This window comes from Sciurus vulgaris (genome assembly GCF_902686455.1).
Source record: "Sciurus vulgaris genome assembly, chromosome: 5".
Taxonomy (NCBI): domain Eukaryota; kingdom Metazoa; phylum Chordata; class Mammalia; order Rodentia; family Sciuridae; genus Sciurus; species Sciurus vulgaris.
In genome coordinates, this window is record NC_136465.1 from 67,475,430 (window position 1) to 67,494,339 (window position 18,910).

The 18,910-nt window shown below is 34.3% G+C and overlaps 1 protein-coding gene across 15 annotated transcripts in view; it reads left to right on the forward strand.

The window, feature by feature from the left end:
- ERC1 (ELKS/RAB6-interacting/CAST family member 1) overlaps positions 1-18,910 on the forward strand; it is a 633,143-nt gene that overhangs the window by 283,681 nt on the left and 330,552 nt on the right. For 11 of the 15 annotated variants that reach the window (XM_079140313.1, XM_079140314.1, XM_079140309.1 and 8 more), the window contains one exon: positions 7,942-8,073. The exons of the other annotated variants lie outside the window; for them this stretch is intronic. In XM_079140313.1, coding sequence (XP_078996439.1) covers positions 7,942-8,073 — 132 coding nt within the window. The remainder of the gene's footprint in view (positions 1-7,941; positions 8,074-18,910) is intronic. 15 annotated transcript variants of the gene reach the window in all.

An 18,910-nucleotide genomic window follows, 5' to 3' on the forward strand; every position in this document is an offset into this window, starting at 1 on the left:
GAAACAAAAGAAACTTCAAAAAATTGACAAAACAAAAAGTTGGTTCTTTGAGAAAGTAAACAAAATAGACAAACCCTTAGCCACACTAACAAAGAGAAGGAGAGAGAAAACTCAAATTACTAAAATACATGATGCAAAAGGAAATATCACAACAGACACCACTGAGATACAGAACATAATGAGAAGCTACTTTGAAAATCTGTATTCCAACAAAATAGAAACTACCGAAGACATTGAAAAATTTCTAGAGACATATGGTCCTCCCAAACTGAACCAGGAGGACATACACGATTCAAACAGATCAATATCCAGCAATGAAATAGAAGAAGCCATTAAAAATGTACCATCCAAGATAAACCCAGGACCAGACGGATTCTCAGCCGAGTTCTACAAGACCTTCAAAGAAGAAGTCATTCCAATACTTCTCAAAGTATTCCAGGAAATAGAAAAGGAGTGTACCCTACTGAACTCATTCTATGAAGCTATATCACACTCATACCCAAACCAGGAAAAGACACATCAAGGAAAGAAAATTATAGACCAGTTATCCTTGATGAATATAGATGCAAAGATCCTTAACAAAATATTGGCAAACTGTATCCTAAAACACATTAAGAAAATTGTGCACCACGATCAAGTGGGGTTCATTCCTGAAATGCAAGGATGATTCAACATTTGTAAATCAATAAACGTAATCCATCATGTCAATCGACTTAAGGATAAGAATTATATGGTTATTTCAATTGACTCAGAAAAAGGGTTTGGCAAAATACAACACCCCTTCATGCTCAAAACACTAGAAAAAATAGGGATAGTAGGAACATACCTGAACATTGTAAAGGCTATTTATGCTAAGCCCATGGCCAACATCATTCTTAATGGAGAAAAACTGAAACCATTCCCTTTAAAAACGGGAACAATACAGGGATGTGCTCTTTCACCACTTCTATTCAGCATTGTCCTTGAAACTCTAGCCAGAGCAATTAGGCAGACTAAAGAAATTAAAGGGATACGAATAGGAAAAGAGAAACTTACACTGTCACTATTTGCAGATTACATGATTCTATATTTAGAGGATCCAAAAACCTCCTCCAGAAAACTTCTAGACTCTAGACCTCATCAATGAATTCAGCAAAATAGCAGGCTATCAAATCAACATGCATAAATCTAAAGCATTTTTATACGCAAGTGACGAAACAGCTGAAAGGAAAATGAGGAAAACAACTCGATTTGCAATAGCCTCAAAAAAAATAAAATACTTGGGCATCAATCTAACCAAAGAGGTAAAAGATCTCTGCAATGAAAACTACAAAACATTGAAGAAAGAAATTAAGGAAGACCTTAGAAGATGGAAAGTTCTCCCATGTTCTTGGATAGGCAGAATTAATATTGTCAAAATGGCCATACTACCAAAAGTGCTATACAGATTCAATGCAATTCCAATTAAAATCCCAATGACGTACCTCACAGAAATAGAGCAAGCAATCATGAAATTCATCTGGAAGAATAAGAAACCCAGAATAGCGAAAGCAATCCTTAGCAGGAAGAATGAAACAGGGGGTATCGCAATACCAGTACTTTAACTATACAACAAAGCAATATTAACAAAAACAGCATGGTATTGGCACCAAAATAGACAGGTAGATCAATGGTACAGAATAGAGGACACGGACACAAACCCAAATAAATACAATTTTCTCATACTAGACAAAGGTGCCAAAAATATGCAGTGGAGAAAAGATAGATAGCCTCTTCAACAAATGGTGCTGGGAAAACTGGAAATCCATATGCAACAGAATGAAACTAAACCCCTATCTCTCACCCTGCACAAAACTCAACTCAAAATGGATCAAGGACCTTGAAATCAGACCAGAGACCTTGCATCTTATAGAAGAAAAAGTAGGTCCAAATCTTCAACTTGTTGGCTTAGGATCAGACTTCCTTAACAGGACTCCCATAGCCCAAGAAATAAAAGCAAGAATCAAGAACTGGAATAGATTCAAACTAAATAGCTTTCTCTCAGCAAAGGAAACTATCAGCAATATGAAGAGAGAGCCTACAGAGTGGGAGAAAATCTTTGTCCCTCATATTTCAGATAGAGTGCTAATTTCCAGAATCTATAAAGAACTCAAAAAACTCTACACCAAGAATACAAATAACCCAATCAACAAATGGGCGAAGGATATGAACAGACACTTCACAGAAGATCTACAAGCAATCAACAGATATATGAAAAAATGTTCACCATCTTTAGTAATAAGAGAAATGCAAATCAAAACTACCCTAAGATTCCATCTCACCCCAATTAGAATGGTGATTATCAAGAATACAAGCATCAACAGGTGTTGGCGAGGATGTGGGGAGAAAGGTACACTCATACATTGCTGGTGGGGCTGCAAATTAGTGCAGCCACTCTGGAAAGCATTGTGGAGATTCCTTAGAAAACTTGGAATGGACCCACCATTTAACCCAGCTATCCCACTCCTCAGCCTATACCCAAAGGTCTTAAAATCAGCAAACTACAGAGATACAGGCACATCAGTGTTCATAGTTGCTCAATTCACAATAGCCAGACTATGGAACCAACCTAGATGTCCTTCAATTGATGAATGGATAAAGAAACTGTGGTATATATATACCATGGAATATTACTCAACTATAAAGAATGATAAAATTATGGCATTTGCAGGCAAATGGATGAAATTGGAGAATATCATGTTAAGTGAGATAAGCCAATCTCAAAAATCCAAAAGACGAATGATCTCACTGATAAGCAGATGATGACACATAATGGGGGGTGGGAGGGGGGCAAGAATGGAGGAAGGAGGGACTGTATAGAGGGAGAAGAGAGGTGGTAGGGGTGGGGGGGGAGGAAAAAATAACGGAATGAATCAAACATCATTACTCTATGTAAATGTATGAATATGCAAATGGTATGCTGTTACTCCATGTACAAACAGAAAGAACATGTATCCCATTTGTTTACAATAAAAATAAATTTAAAAAAAGAATAAAGATTAAAAAAAAAGGTTTTTCTTTTCCTTCAAACCAGAATATACCATCAAGTTTAGTGAAGAGGAGTAATTTTGTCACTAGAGTTTTGTGTCAAACTCTTAAACTGTTGATTTATTATTCTCATTTTGGTATTATCTACTGACTTCTTATTGTGCATGATGTCGAATTAGCATTTTTATATAAACTACTACACATATCTTACCACTTTCCATCCTTCTAATATTCTTATCTCCAAGTTTACATTATTTTGCTGGAGGCACATAGTACATATGACTTGCATTTTAATTTTTCCTGGCATACTTTAGTTTTTGGCTTCACTTTTTCCTGTCTTGGCTTTTTGTTTGATAAGTTAGTTGTTTATACACACATCACCAGTTGATTCCCAGTTTTCTTGCTAAAATGATTATAAAACACATAGTGGGGGCATTAGACTGTACCTGATATAATTATTCTAATTGAGTTACCAAGCAGTACTTTCCAGGGGTTCAGCACATTACTTTTAGTTCCTTTAGTATGAATTTGAGAGCAAAGGTTTGTGGTGTTTTACACTTTCTAAAGTGCAAGCTTTTACCAGTCACCTTCTTACTGGCTCCTAAATTGAAGGTTGTGGGCGACAAATATCAGTTTAGGTGATGGACAGATCCTTCAAACCAGAATACACCATCAAGTTTAGTGGAGAGGAGTAATTTTGTCACTAGAGTTTTGTGTCAAACTCTTATCATCAAAATCTACTCATTGGTAGTTTTGTAAGTATGAAAGAAAAACAGTATTTACACAGAAAAAGAGATGGTAAAAAAAAAATTAAAACCTGTTGGTTTTGTGCTATATCTTAAATATCTGTTATTGGGATATTTAAGTTTTAAGTATCTTTAGAATCTTCAGAATGATAGTTGAACTTATTGCACTGTATTGTTCCATTTTTAAAAAAAATCTCATTTGGAGTATCCATACTTACCAAAGACATGGAAGGAGTTTCTCAACATAATTTTATCCCACTTCTGCAAATTATTGCTGTGAAAAAACACATAGGACTTTTGAGTAAGAAACTTAAAAGCATGATGACTCATAATTCATACATGTTTTGACTCTTCAACTTTCTTTTGCCCATTAGCACTGACTGGAGATGTATTTACACAGGTACTTTTCTCTTTTCATAGTAAATACTTAACCCACATGTTTAGAATTATCAGTACCTGAAATAATTACATTTGTAACTATTTCTAGAATTTCTTCATGTCCCTATTAATTTATTTGTGGTGCATGTTATTCTTTTAATGTATTCTTCAGTTTGCTTTTGATTTTTAAAAATCAGAACTGTATATATTTTTAACAAAGTAGAAATATACTTCATGGCTTGTAACAATATCTCTCTCATTTTTGTTTAACTCTGATTTCTGTTTCTCTGAGACAAGCTCTTTCACCACTTTTGTTTTTTCTGCTTTTCTAGATTACATTCTTAAATTGTTGATTTATTATTGTTCTCATTTTGGTATTGTCTACTGACTTCTTATTGTGGATGATGTCGAATTAGCATTTTTATATAAACTGCTACACATATCCTACCACTTTCCATCCTTCCAATATTCTTATCTCCAAATTTACATTATTATGCTGGAGGCACTTAGTACATATGAGTTGCATTTTAATTTTTCCTGGCATACTTTAGATTTTGGCTTCACTTTTTCCTGTCTTGGCTTTTTGTTTGATTAGTTAGTTGTTTATACACACATCACCAGTTGATTCCCAGTTTTCTTGCTAAAACAATGGAATTCCTCCCAGTGTTACTGCTGTTATAAACTATAGTGTACTTTTTAATTATCCTCAGGTAATCTATACATCTACTCTCTTTTCTGGAAAATGTCTTGAATTTCCATCCTTTGTTCCAGTTTATACTTTATTCTCTAGATGTCTGTTACCTCAAGGTTCTCTTCACTGCTCACTTGTGATGGATCCCCTTTTTTTCAGGATTCCCATGTGTTCCTTTTTCTAGGTTTATTTCTTCACGTTGGTCGAGTACACGCCGGCAGTTTCTTGAGTGAGTCTGTGATTGAGGTGCCTTTTATTAGAGTTTGCATTCTACCATCATATTAGATCAATACTTTGGAAACAAAATTCTAAATTGGAAGTGATTACTTTGCCTCACAGGTTTGAAAGCGTTACCCAATTGTCTTTTAAATTTTTATGTTGCCACAAAAACTCCAATGTCTTCTGATTTTTTTAATCCTTTGTAGGTAATTATTTGGGCTTTCCAGAACTTAAGATCTTTTCTTTAGGATTTTAAGTTTTTTAAAGACTAAGAGAGTATATGTATTATAATTTAAGTACAGAAAGGTATATTTAATCTTCTAGAATGAGTGAGAACTTGAAAGAATGATCATATATTTGACCTAACAGTGTGTTTGGTATGCAGTATTTGTACAATTGAAAGATTTTCCTATTAATTTTTGGCATTGACTCAATATTTTATTAAATTAAATAAGAGATTCAAGGTGTAGTTAGAAACTTCCTTGGTTTACCTGCCAGATACATATTAAGATTCCAAACTGAAATTGGAGCCAATTTTTGCTCACTAGATAAGTAAGTGTTGACTTTGTCAGTGAAGATAAAGGGGTGTCTGCTATCTTCATCTTATTACTCCCAGTACACAGTGTACAATGATCATATCAGGGAAAATGTTGTATCCATGACTTCAAATATTTATCATTTCTTGGTATTGTGCATATTCAAAATCCTCTTTACTAGCTGTTTTGAAATACACTGTTGTTAACCATAGTTACCCTACAGTGCTATAGAACACTATTTCTCTTGTCCAGTTGTACCCATGTACCTATTAAATATCCTCTTCCCATTTTCCTTACCCCAATTCTCCCCAGCCTCTGCTAACCACCATACTATTCTGTACTCCTATGTATTCAACTTTCTGGATTCTATATGTTGTTACAAATGACAGATTTTGTCATTTCCCTTCTTTTTATGGCTCAGTAGTATTCCCATTGTGACAATATAGCATGTTTTCTTTATCTCATCCTCTGTTGACATACTCTTAGGTTGATTCAGTATTTTGGCTATTACAAATAATGCTGCAATAAAAGTGATAGTGCAGATGTCTCTTCAACATACTGATTTCCTTTCCTTTATTTATATACACAGTGGTGGAATTGCTAAATCATATGGTATATCTATTTTAATTTTTGGAGGAACTTCAATACTGTTTTACGTAATGGCTAAATAATTTATGTCTCTACCAACAGTGTGTGAGAATAGCTCTTTTGCTACATCCTTGTGAACTTTTGTTATTTTTGTCTTTGTTATAGTACTCAGTTTAACGGTGGTGAGAAGGTATCTCATTTTGATTTTAATTTGCATTTTCCAAATGATTGGTGATGTTGAACAGTTATTTATTTTTATTTTTATTTTTTTCCATGTACTTGTTTCCGCAATCCCACAGGTGCTGGGAACTCGAACCCGGACCTCGAGCATGCGAGGCAGGTACTCTACATGGTAGGCTGTATCACCAGCACTCCACATACTTGTTGACCATTCATCTGTTTTAAGAAATGCCTACGCAGGTCTTTTGCCCATTTTTTAATTGGGTCATTTGTGTTCTTGCTATGAAGTTGACCTCCTTATATATTTTTAGATATTAACCCTTTGTCAGATATATAGTTTGCAAATATTTCCTCATTCTGTAAGTTATTTTGTCACTCTTGATTGCTGTTTTGCATAGAAGCTTTTCAGTTTGATACAATCCTATTTGTTTGTTTTTGCCTTTGTTGCCTGAACTGTTGAGGTTTATTTAAAAAAAAAAAAAAAAAAAAAAAACCTCAAAAAAACTTTGCCCAGCCCAATGTCATGACGGTTTTCCAGTTTCTTTCTAGTAGTTTCAAAGTTTTTGGTCTTATATTTAAGTCTTGAATCCATTTTGATTTAATTGTTTGGTATGGTGAGAGACTAAGGCTTCATTTCGTTGGTTTTTTTTTTTTTTTTTTTTTCTGTGAATATTGAGTCAATCCTTGTTCTTTTGTGTCATATTTTTATAGAAGTCAGCACTTTATTATTATCTGGGCTTATAAGAGTTTAAAGAGGACATGCTTATAGCAAGCTGATGAATCCAGTTCTTCATTCTACTTGAACTTTTTCATTTTTCCTTCTTATTTTAAGATTTGTACTATCTTATATGAGCTTAAAATCCTGTAGGATTTTGTGTGTCCTTTAGATAGATACATACTCTCCTCCTCAGCATTTATATTTTGAACTTCAATAGCACATCAGGGCTATTAAAAATTCCTTGGCTAAATAAATTGCTCATTCTTAGCCAGATCATTCACTTAGATCTAGTTATTTTCAGTTTTCTCATATGAGATGAAGAGAAAAACTTTCATTTTTTTAATTGTTAGAAGACATCATTTTCTTTTCCATTTTTAAAGATTAATTTGCCAACAGTTGTCTATATGAGGAATATAGTAGGAAAGATCTTGCTGTTTACTTCGCCTTTTTCATCTGGCCCAACTTTCCAGAGAAAGGAAATATTTTGATAGTCAATCTAAGGAGAGAGTTCATCAAAGCTGACTTTCAGTTCAGTTTCAAGAGCAGTTCCAAAACAGCTTTTGTGTTTTTAAATAATCAAGCTCTTAATGCCTGTGCTATCTAACACAATAGTTTTCTCTCTGCTGCAGAAAGCAAGTCTATCATATCTATCTTACTTAACTCACTTAACCCTTTGCTCTTAATATTAAATTTCTTCAACCTCCTTTGCTCCTTTTCTTCCCTTTTTAAATTCTCTCATCTATGAAAATATCTTTCTGGTCTGGATTTGCTTCCAAAGGGAAGAACATTTAAGGAACAAATAGCCCTTTCTTGACAAATGGGCTCTCTCCTTAGGTTAACTGATTAGTTTACTTCACCTAGTCTTCCATCGTTTTCCAGGACAGTCTCCGTAAGAAGGATGACAGGATTGAAGAACTGGAAGAAGCACTGAGAGAAAGTGTACAGATAACTGCAGAGCGGGAAATGGTGCTGGCACAAGAGGAATCAGCCAGGACCAATGCTGAGAAACAGGTCTGCAATTTTATACAGTTACTAGCAATGCTGCTGGTTAAACACAAGGTAAAACCCAGTCAGTGTAGTTGAGGCAAACTGTACATCTTGTATCTTCAAAAACACACATCAAGTGTAAGTATTTAGACTGAAGTAATAATTGAAAGATAGCTATACATATTAATTCTTTAACTCATGTTAATGCAGAGATCTCTGTATCAATAATTTAGGATTCATTTCATATCTCTTAGTATAAGCAAATACATCTGGTGAGATGAAATGGAACTTGTCTCTGCTATAAGACTAGGCACAATTTGGCTTTTAAATGGAATGAGAAAACAAATTTTTCTGACTCAAACATTTTAATTTCAAATAGCAAATAGTTTATTTTGTACTTTGCTATGTTCAAAAGAGCAATTAAGATCATAACAAAAGCTGTGGTTGTGGCTCAGTGGTAGAACATTTACCTAGCATGTGTGAGGCCACTGGGTTTGATCCTCAGTGCCACATAAAAATAAATAAATAAACAAATAAAGGTATTGTGTCCATATGCAACTAAAAATATTTTTTAAAAAAGATTATAACAAATTAATGTTGATAGGAAATGTGAGAGACAGATATTGTGGAGTCCCAGATTAGCAAGTGTAAATCTTGAGATGACTTGAAGAATTATTCTGTTAATGTTTGTGGCAATTCTTTTGTATATTTTCTACTTACTTCTTTTAGATCCCTGAACCTTTGCTTCTGACCTTTTATTGGAAAGAATAAAAAAGATGGAAAGTTTGAATTGAAGAAACAGTTTTTACAACTAAGATTGTAATCTCAGTTCCCATTTTGAGACTGATTTGAGTTTTTGAATCTATCTCACACACAGATTGATGACATTTAATTTTTGTATTAATTGTTTCCTTGCCCTTTGCTTGTGGAAGAATAATAAATATCATACAGTTAAAAAAAAGAGTTAAACTAGAGGGTGACAAGATCAGTTGGGGAACCCCCTTGATCAGACCAATGGTGTTAATGAGTTAAGGTAGTTGGGTACTAAAGAAGGGTTTCTTTTAAGGCAGACATAGTGTAGTTGTATCCAAGGGGGGTCCCTTCATAGCTGTGTTAGCTGCAAGGATATGGTTTTTTAGTGCCAAGTATAAAACAAAAGATCAACTGATATTTCTTAACATAGGTGTGGGAAGATTGATCTTTTTGCAGAATAAGTATCTTTCAGTGCCCTATTCCTGGATAAATGTCTTGGAATACTTTGCTAATACACAAATAGATCTGAGTAGCAGAGGCTTCAGAGCAGAATGACCACAGTCATTGTTCCAGGGTGGGAGGGATTTTGATTTTACCCTGTTTGTATTTTCTTTATTTTTAACTCTCACCCCCCAACATACACATATTTTCTGTAAATATTTTCTGGTCTTGGTATTTAATGACAAGTCTTAAACATCAGAGATTGTATGGATGTTCTGGCAATTCACAATAGATATTATCATTATTGTACATCTGCTTCTGTTTTTAAAATATTGTGAGCTGATTATAATATGCTTTTTTAAGAGTATGTTTTATTAACTTGTTTAAATTAATAGACTTTATTTTTAGAACAGTTTTAAAATCTGCAGAAAAATTGCACAGAAAATCATTTTCACATCCTACTTTCTCTATCTCAGTTTTTCCCTATTACTAACATCTTGTCTCAGTGTGATATATATGGTAAAATCAATTAACTAGTATTGATACAGTATTATTAATGAGTCCATTGTTTACTTGAGGATTCATCCTTTATAATATACAGTTTGATGGGTTTTGCCAAATGTATAAGGCCATGTATCTACTATTGCTTTATTGTACAGTGTCTTCACTCCCTAAATATCTCCTGTGCTGCACTTTTTCATTCTTCCTCCCTCTTTTTATTATCTCCACAGTTTTGCCATTTTCTTTACTGATGGTTGGGAACCATACAGTGTATGTAACCTCTTCAAATTCGCTTCTTTAATTTAGCCTTTGCATTTGAGGTTCTTCCCCATTTTTCATGGCTTGATAACTCATTTCATTTGCTCTGAATTATATTCCAATGTATGGTCATGCCAGTTTGTTCATCCCTTCATCTATTGAAGACTTCCTCATTTGTTCCAACTTTTCACAATTATGGATAAACCTGCTGCAAACCTTCACATGCAGGTGTTTGTGAGGACATGAATTTTCAGCTTGTTTGGGTAAGAATCTAAGATTGTGGTTTCTGGATTGCAGGGTAAGGTCATAGGGTAAGATAATTAGCTTTGTAAGAAACTGCCAAACTGTCTTCCAAAGTGGCTATATAAAATTTGCCTTTAATTGCATGCTTTTTTCCTTCTCTTTCCTGTTCATCTTGTTTTCCACCATTCTGCTACTCACTGCCTATCTGAAGCTGTTGAGTGAAATATTGCATGAGACCAGTCATTTGGGCTTTAAGTGGTTCAAGGTATGAAGAAGCTACTTTTATGTTTGTTCTAATGAAGCCTTAAAACCTTCACCCACTGTTCTCTCCTCCCTCTCTTCTCTTCTTACTCTTATCCTTTTCTGTCTTTTAACTGCACTGTTAATTTTACTTACATGTATTAATTGTGTGCACTGTAACCTGTAGGTGGTTTTATAAGTGCTATAAATGATTGAAACTTTTTTCACTAGGGACGTTATTCTAATTTTTTTCTTAGGTCATAAAGTTATTTGTTTCTTAAATTTAGCCTCATAAAATTAAACGAATCCCTCTAATAGAGACAGTATATGTTCATCTATTGATTCCTAAAAGTGCGAAGTAAAACTTTATGAGAACTGTGGCTCATATTAAAATAAGACATAGACCCAGACCTATTGCCACACACCTTTAATCTCAGCAACTCAGGGAGGCTGAGGCAGGAGGATCACAAGTCTGAGGTCAGCCTGAACAATTTAGTGAGATCCTGTCTATAAATAAAATAAATGGAATGGAGCTGGTGTTCAGTGTCAAAGTTCTAATCCTGCACCTACAAGTCCCTGGATTCAATCCCTTGTACCTCAAAATAATGTAATAAAAAAGACAGAACCATCTGAAGTTTGAGCAGGGAAAAAAATCCCACCAAAAAGAGGGAACGGTCTGAAGTTTGAAGAGGAAAAAAAATCCCATAGGGAAGCATTTTTGATGGTTTTCCTATATTCTTAGAGAATCTCCTTGCAGTTTCTTTATTCCTAATACAGTCATGCACTGCTTAACTAAGGGAATATGTTCTGAGAAATGCATCATTAGGCAATTTCATCTTCGTACCAGCATCATAGATGGTACTTACACAGACCTAGATGGTATAGGTCAGTCACTTGCTGTGCCCTCTTGATGTAGCGAAGAGATCGGGGTTAAACATGGGCTGTGTGAGTCTGCTGTTAGCATAACTTGGGCATGTTGTTTTACAGCAAACATTCTTTAATAAGTAGAAGTATACTCTAAAACAATAACAAAAAGTATAGTATAGCAAATAAACCAGTAACATGGTCATTTATTATTAAGTATCATGTACTGTACATAATTGTGTCATGCTTTTATATGACAGAAATGCAGTAGGTTTGTTTATACCAGCATCCTCATGAAGGTGAGAATAATGCCTTGCAGCGTTTTTCAGCTTATTGTAATCACAGTTGTATATGTGGTTTGTATTTGAATGAGGCACCATTATGCCTTGCATGATTATGCATACAATTCCAAATGTCAGAAATTTAGAGAGTTTGTGTAATAAAGGAAGGTGCCCACCTGCCAGTGATGGCACATTGAAAGATTTAAGTAAAGAACCTAAGGGGAAAACCTAAGGACTCCTTTACTTTTGTTTTAACCTTTTCCACATGGGGACTTTTCCCCAAACCTTTCTCTGCTCAACTTTTGGTGAGTTTTGTGTTTTGTTCACTGTGAGAATCTATTTACTTAAAATTAGGACAGATTCTAAATAAGTCTCAGAATGGCCAGGAATGAAGGAGTAATGTCCTTAATTCAACCAAGGCTTGTGTAAACTTAAAAAAATTTTTAAATGTTTTCAGTGATATTCTTTGTGGTTAAATTTATTTTTTGATGAGGTCATTTTACAACTTAACCTGCTGTCTAAAGTTTTTTTTTAAAAATGCCTATAAATAAGACTTTTTTTTTGGTTGTTATTAAACTGCGTTTATGTCTGTTCCTAAAGAAAATTTTACTCTCTCCAGAAATCTTAAAGTTATATTCTCTCAAAATAACTGACATTTGCACATATGAGTTCTGATTTTTATTTTAAACCTCAATTTTTAATAGTGATACTCATTTTTTTCAAATGACCTTTGGGGGAATGAGGCCTGGGGATTTAACCCTGGGCCTCATACTAGGCAAGAAACCAATGCTAGGCAAGAACTCTTACCACTTAGCTACATCCCCCCTAGTTCTTTGTATTTAATTTAGAGACAGTCTCTCAATAAGCTGCTCAGACTGACCTCAAATCTACTATCCTCCTGCCTTAGCCTCCCAAGCAGTTGGGATTACAGGTGTGCACCACCACCCAGCTTTTAATGACCATTTTTACATTATTTGTAATTTTATGTTTATTATAAATTCTTGACTTTAAAAATCATAAGATTTTTTTCTGTTAAATATAAATTTTGGACCTTCAAGAACTTACAGTTTTCTCTATGGTTTGCTAGATAATTACAGTCTGCCCTTTATCTCTGGGAGCCTCACATCTGTAGATTTGACCAACTGTGGTTTGAAAAAAAACAGTGTATCAAACATGTATACTCTTCTTGGTTTTCCCAAAATAATGCAGTATGGCAATTATTCATATATCATGTATGTTGGTTTTGGATATTGTAATTATGTGGAGAATATTTAAAGTACACAAAAGGATGTGAGTAGGTTATGTGCAGATATCCCTATTATAGAAGGGACTTGAGCAACCACAGATTTTGGTGTTCACAGGGGTCCTGAAACCACCCCCTTATGGATAGTTTTCTGCACTAGGCAATAATTTGGTGTAAATTGACTGAATTAGAACCTGCTTTAGATTGAGCACTCAGAGAAGGTCCTCTGAGAAAGGAACATTTATTAGGATCCCTGAAAGGTGAGAAGAATCTTGCCTTATTAAGAGTGGGGGAGGGATCAGCAATTATGATGGTGATAAGGTAATTATGATGGTAATAAGAACTGGACATTCCTGAGGAAGACTACTGTTACTTTGGGGAGCAATGTATGGTATACAGTACCTTATATAAGCCTTGGCAAGAAGCTCATGTTCTTTAAGAGTGGTGGATGACACTGAAGAGTTTTAACATGACATCATCTGATTTGTGTTTTAAAAGGTCATTCCATTTGCTGGGTGGAGAATGAACTGATGGATGATGAGAGTGGGAGAAAGGTCAGATGAGTTATTAAAGTGCTTAGGTCAGATATCTTCAGACTGAAGTGTCTGTACCTGGCAATGTAGGAAGGCTTTCTCAAAGGACTTCAGTTTTTCAGTTTCTGAACATAGTTTTTCCTCAAATTGTTCTGTTCAAATAGCACTAACAATGTGTGGAATCTCTTTTTTTCATTTTTCCTTTCACAACTGTGCACCCCTCATTTTTCAACAGGCACACCTCTCCTGACTTTCTATCCTATATTCCCCTTGGGGGAAAAAAAAAAACTCTGCATCGTGACAAAGGGACAATTCAAAATGTTAGCATCAAGAAAACAACGATTTCTGTCAGGTTGTTTCCAATTATTTGTTTCCTACAAAATTGACAGAGGACCTAATTGTTGCCAATTATAGATTATTATAAATAATTGTTGATGGTAGGTAACTGTCACTTGGAGTATATAATTCTAAAGAAGTACAAGGAGTTGAATAACATTAGTTTTACAAAACTTCCCTTCCTACCTCTTTTTTTACATGAAAGAGGTTGCTCAATGCTTATGCTGAACCTTCTATCTTTCTAATAATAAGTTATATTTATCAAGGGATATCTTTTTTCTTTCCTTGTAGTTCTGGGGATTGAACCCGTGCCAATAAGCTAGTCTACCATTTAGCTATACCCCCTAACTAAAAATAACTTAAGAGTTTCATTATTTCTATTAAGGAAAATATGTTTAAAAAGACAATAAAAATGTTTAATGCTTTTTGTATTATATTCATATTGTTTTTATTGTATATTATTAGTGATTATAGTGATGAATCAATCCATGAGTTTTTCTTAACAGTTATGACTATAATAAATTTTTAAATGATCTAATTTAAACACATGCATGCATTTTTGTTGAAAAAAGTATGAGGGAGGATACATTCAAATAGTGTTGTGTAAAATAAATTGCATTACTATAAACTTCTAGGTAGAAAGTAATGGAAACAAAGTCAAGAGAAAATGGAAAATCTAAAGAACAGTTTGACCTCATACTTTTTAAATGGGTAATGATGGATGTCTATCACTCTGGTATTTATATTTCATTGGGTACTTTTTTTAAAAAAGAGAGTGGCGCTTTATTGTTTAATTAACAATTTTTAAAGAACCCAAGAAATTGCATTTTTTGCTTCTCCTTAAACTTGTGATATAAAACATTTATATATCATGTTAAAATTATAATTGTATAAACTCTTTTAGGTGGTATTAAAAAACATTTAAAGACTTCTAGTCTTAAGTAAGAGGTTGGGCACTTTAGTTAATGGTGAAATCAACTCTTTAGTTAATATGTAAATGTAGAAAAGTAGATGGATTTAGACTGTCTTTTGGAAATAGAGCTAAAGAGATTTAGTGAGTTACATTTATGGATAAAGGCAGAAGAGAAAACAAAAATGGTCCTCATATTTCTTTGCCAGTCAGAAGAATGGTGGTATCATTTTGTAAGTCAAAAAAAAACCTGAGGAGGAAAGAATTTGAAAATAAGAACCAAAGACATTGTGCTAATGAAATGTTATCTATGTTATTTATACAGTAGTAGAATTGTTATCACATTAGATCTGTATTTTTAGCTCGGTTTTCTTTTCTTTTTCATTCACATTTACTCAGAATTACTCTGATATTTCATTGCAATCTCAACCAGAAGCTCTACATCTGGAATACTCCTCCTTTCCTCTCTCCTCTCACGTTCTATCTCTCCTCACTCTCTCTTTCTCTCTCTCTCTTTTTTATAGTGTGAGGGGGTGCAAGGAGGGGTACCAGGGATTGAAACCTGGGGTGTTTAACCACTGAGCCACATCTCCAGCCCTTTTTATTTTTTATTTTGAGACAGGGTCTTACTAAGTTGCTTAGGGGCTTGCTAAGTTGCTGAGACTGGTCTTAAACTTGCAGTGCTTTTGCTTCAAAGTTGCTGGGATTACAGGTGTGTACTACCATGCCCAGCTAAACATCTGGAACTCTTGATTCATGCCTTCAAATCAGTTTTTCTCCCCAGGCTTTTACATCTGAAAAAGCATTCTAATGAAAGCTAAAATGAGACTTTGTAGGATCATTAAAGGAGCCCAGCTGAATAAAGGCAAAAACGATAGACTGGGTACAGAGCTTTTTATGCTTTGGTTCTCCAGTTCAGAAGGCCATTCCACAGTTTAGGGAAATTGTATTACATAATAGTGAATCAAATAGGTTCTGGAGTTAGAAGTCTTAGTTAGAATTATGGTTCCATCCACTTTAAGACTGTGCTCTCAGGAAAGTTGCTTGTAGGTCAATTCCTTGAAGTGTTGAATATATATCATTATATTATACCACATTGAAGAGAGGATGTGTATAAATCACAGCAGTAAGGTACAGAGTAGGCCCTCAGTAAACATTAGCCACTACAGGTACTGATGTTATTGCCATTACCCTTTAGTTCCAAACAGGAAGGATTGTTATGACTGCTGGGTCTAAGTCTCCAAAGAAGCATACTATCAACATACCCTACCTTGTAGATTCAGTATCAGTGATGACATTCTTATCGTTAAAAAGTTCTTCTTTATATATACTGAGTTTTAATCCTTATGACTTAAGAATATTCTTGTTTCCTGTTCTTGTATAACCAATTCTAGAGTCAATATCAATTGAGAATTACACAGCCAACTAATATGTTAATCGAATGGGCTCTCTGAGAGTCTTGTCTTAATTCACTGTAGAGTTTTGATAATCTGTCCATTTCACATTTTACTTTTAAGTTGTTCTCATAAAAGTAGTTTTAGTAAGTGACTAGAAATGTATGCTGTGAAATCCAATCCAAATGTCATCTTTTCATTTTACTAAGCCATGTGTTCTGTGGTTCCTGAAAGAAGGGAGGGAGGGATAACTTACTTAGCGCTATTTAAAACAAAATACTGATTTTAGAACATTTCATTCTGATTCCTAGAAGTAAGAAGGTACAGATTTTAAGATTGGAAAAAAATGAAGGGTTTGATTTTTCTAATCTTATATTATAACTAGAAATATTTATTTTATTACTTTTTTCTCTGTTTTAAAGACAACTACAGGTACACTACCCATATACTGAAAATAGATAGAATTCTTGGTAGCGTTCATACTCCTACTGGACTAAATACTTTTTTTTGTTAAAGGACTTGAATTCTAGGTTGGGAGTATTGCTTGGTGGTATAATGCTCACCTAGAGCATGTTTATAGAGCTCACCTAGGCCCTGGGTTTACTTGCCAGCATCGAAAGGAAAAAAAAGAAAAGAAAGAACTTGAATCCCTAGTTGAAGTTACTCCCCTCCCCACCTTTGACATAAATACTGTGAATGTACATTTTTTTCATAGTTGTTTATTGGTTACTGAAGCACTTTTATTGGTTATGGCAGCACTAATAAAACTTTCTAAGACAGTAGAATTGTTTTATATCTTTCTTCTAAGATTGTAGCCTCTAACCACATTTTTCTGTTGAACACTTAAAATGTAGCTAGACCTCCTACAAGACCATTTTCTTTTTTATTTAATTTTAAATGTTTGAAAGACCACATCTGACTAATCTCTACCATATTGGGCAGCTCAGCTCTACAGTGTGTTGGGTGGATGGGTGAATGAATGGATACTTACATATACACATGCATACTTAGCAGATATTATTTTTCCTTCTGAGCCTGACAGAATTCTACTAGTACTAGAATATGGAAGTACAAAAATTTCTAGTATTAACACTGTCCTATATAGTTGGTCATTTTTTGTTTTGTTTTGTTTCGTGTTTTTTTTTTTTTTTAATATTTGTTGTATATTGGTCAAAAGTAATTTTACCTGTTTTTTTTTTTTTGTTTGTTTGTTTCTTTTTTTCTCGTGGTGCAAGGGAGGGATTGAACCCAGGACCTTGGGCTTGTGAGGCAAGCACTCTACCAACTGAGCTACATCCCCAGTCCCATAATTTTACCTTTAAAAAGATAATGGCGAAAAACCAGTAAAGGAGTAGGTCACTTTCAAGAGATATCATAATTGTGTGTGTTTATATTTTACCCCATATGTATATAATATTGGACACCTAAATTTATAACATGTGTCATGGAATTAGTGGAGGAAAAAAGAGTAGAATAGTTGCAGAGAAGAGAAAGGGTCATCCATCAGATGTATCTAATGAGAATGTGCCACTTGAGCATGGTTAAGAGTTTAGTGACTTCAGAGATAATATTCATTTATATTATTCATTCTGTTAATATTTATTAAGAGTCTGTGTTCTGGAAACCAGCAGTACTTAAGAGAACCAAGTGAATATGGTCCTTTTTCTCATGGCGGAGTTTATTTGTTAGGCAGGGAGATTAATCAGGTTAACAACATAAAATTTAAAATTGACGTATCCAAATATAGTATAGTATGTAACAATATATCACAGAAGACCTTATTTAAAGTGAATGGTCAAGGAGGACATCTCTAAGACATTGGCATTTAAAATGAGATGTGAAAAGTAAATACAGATTAATGAGATACAGAATGGCAAGTAGTTCACTTCTGCTGGAACCACCTGTGTGGAGAACCTAATAATGAAACTAGCTTGGCATAGTCAGTGAACCTAAAGAAAACTTGAGTTCATGGAGAATGCTAAGTAGAAATGAATTGGTTCCATGGGTAGCAATGTGAATGAGTGACTAAACAAGTGAAAGAATGGATTATATAGAACAGAAGCCAGACTATGTTGGGTGGTTATGTTAATGACTTTGTTTTATTTGAACCATAGTATTTAGCCTTTAAGTCATTTTATGCAGTATAGTGGTAAGATCTATTTCCTCTTTTAAAAAGATATTACATAAAGAGTAATTAGAAGGAGAGAAAAGGGAGAAGAGGTTGCATAATCTAGGTACATGGTAGTGGAGAAGGAGAAATCCATTTCGAGATAGACTCAATAAGTCTTGCTGATTGATTGCATGTGGCAGGAGAGGAATGTGACAAGGAAGATCCTCACATATTCTAGTATGCAGATCTAAGTGGATATTGATGGTCTTTTCTGAATTACAGAAAAAAACTGAAGAAGGAAGAATTTAAGGTAGGGATTCAATTCAGTTTTAATGTTAAATTTGATGTGCTTATGACTCTTTTTCAAATGAAGATATCCACTAGGCAGGAGGATATGTGAATTTAAATAAGAAGAGTGCTCTGAGCTAAAAGTATAAAGTTGGAATATAATATATGGTTGGTTTCTCTTTAGCTTTGTGTTAGCTGTTTACCACATATTGCCTTCTTCCAGTTAATTTCAGACTGAGAAAAGGTATGCTTACTCCCTCTCTATGTAAGGGTTACATTTTGATAATTCCTTAACAATGTAATTGTTCTTTTATTAGAAAATGTAACACAGGGCAGGCTCTTTCCACGGGCGATCCAAGATGGCGGACTAGAGGGTGACTGCATCTCCAGTCACTCCAGAACCCTGGATTCAAGAAGGGGAGGCATTGAGAGACTCGGACTAAAATAGAGCCACGGGTTGAGTCTC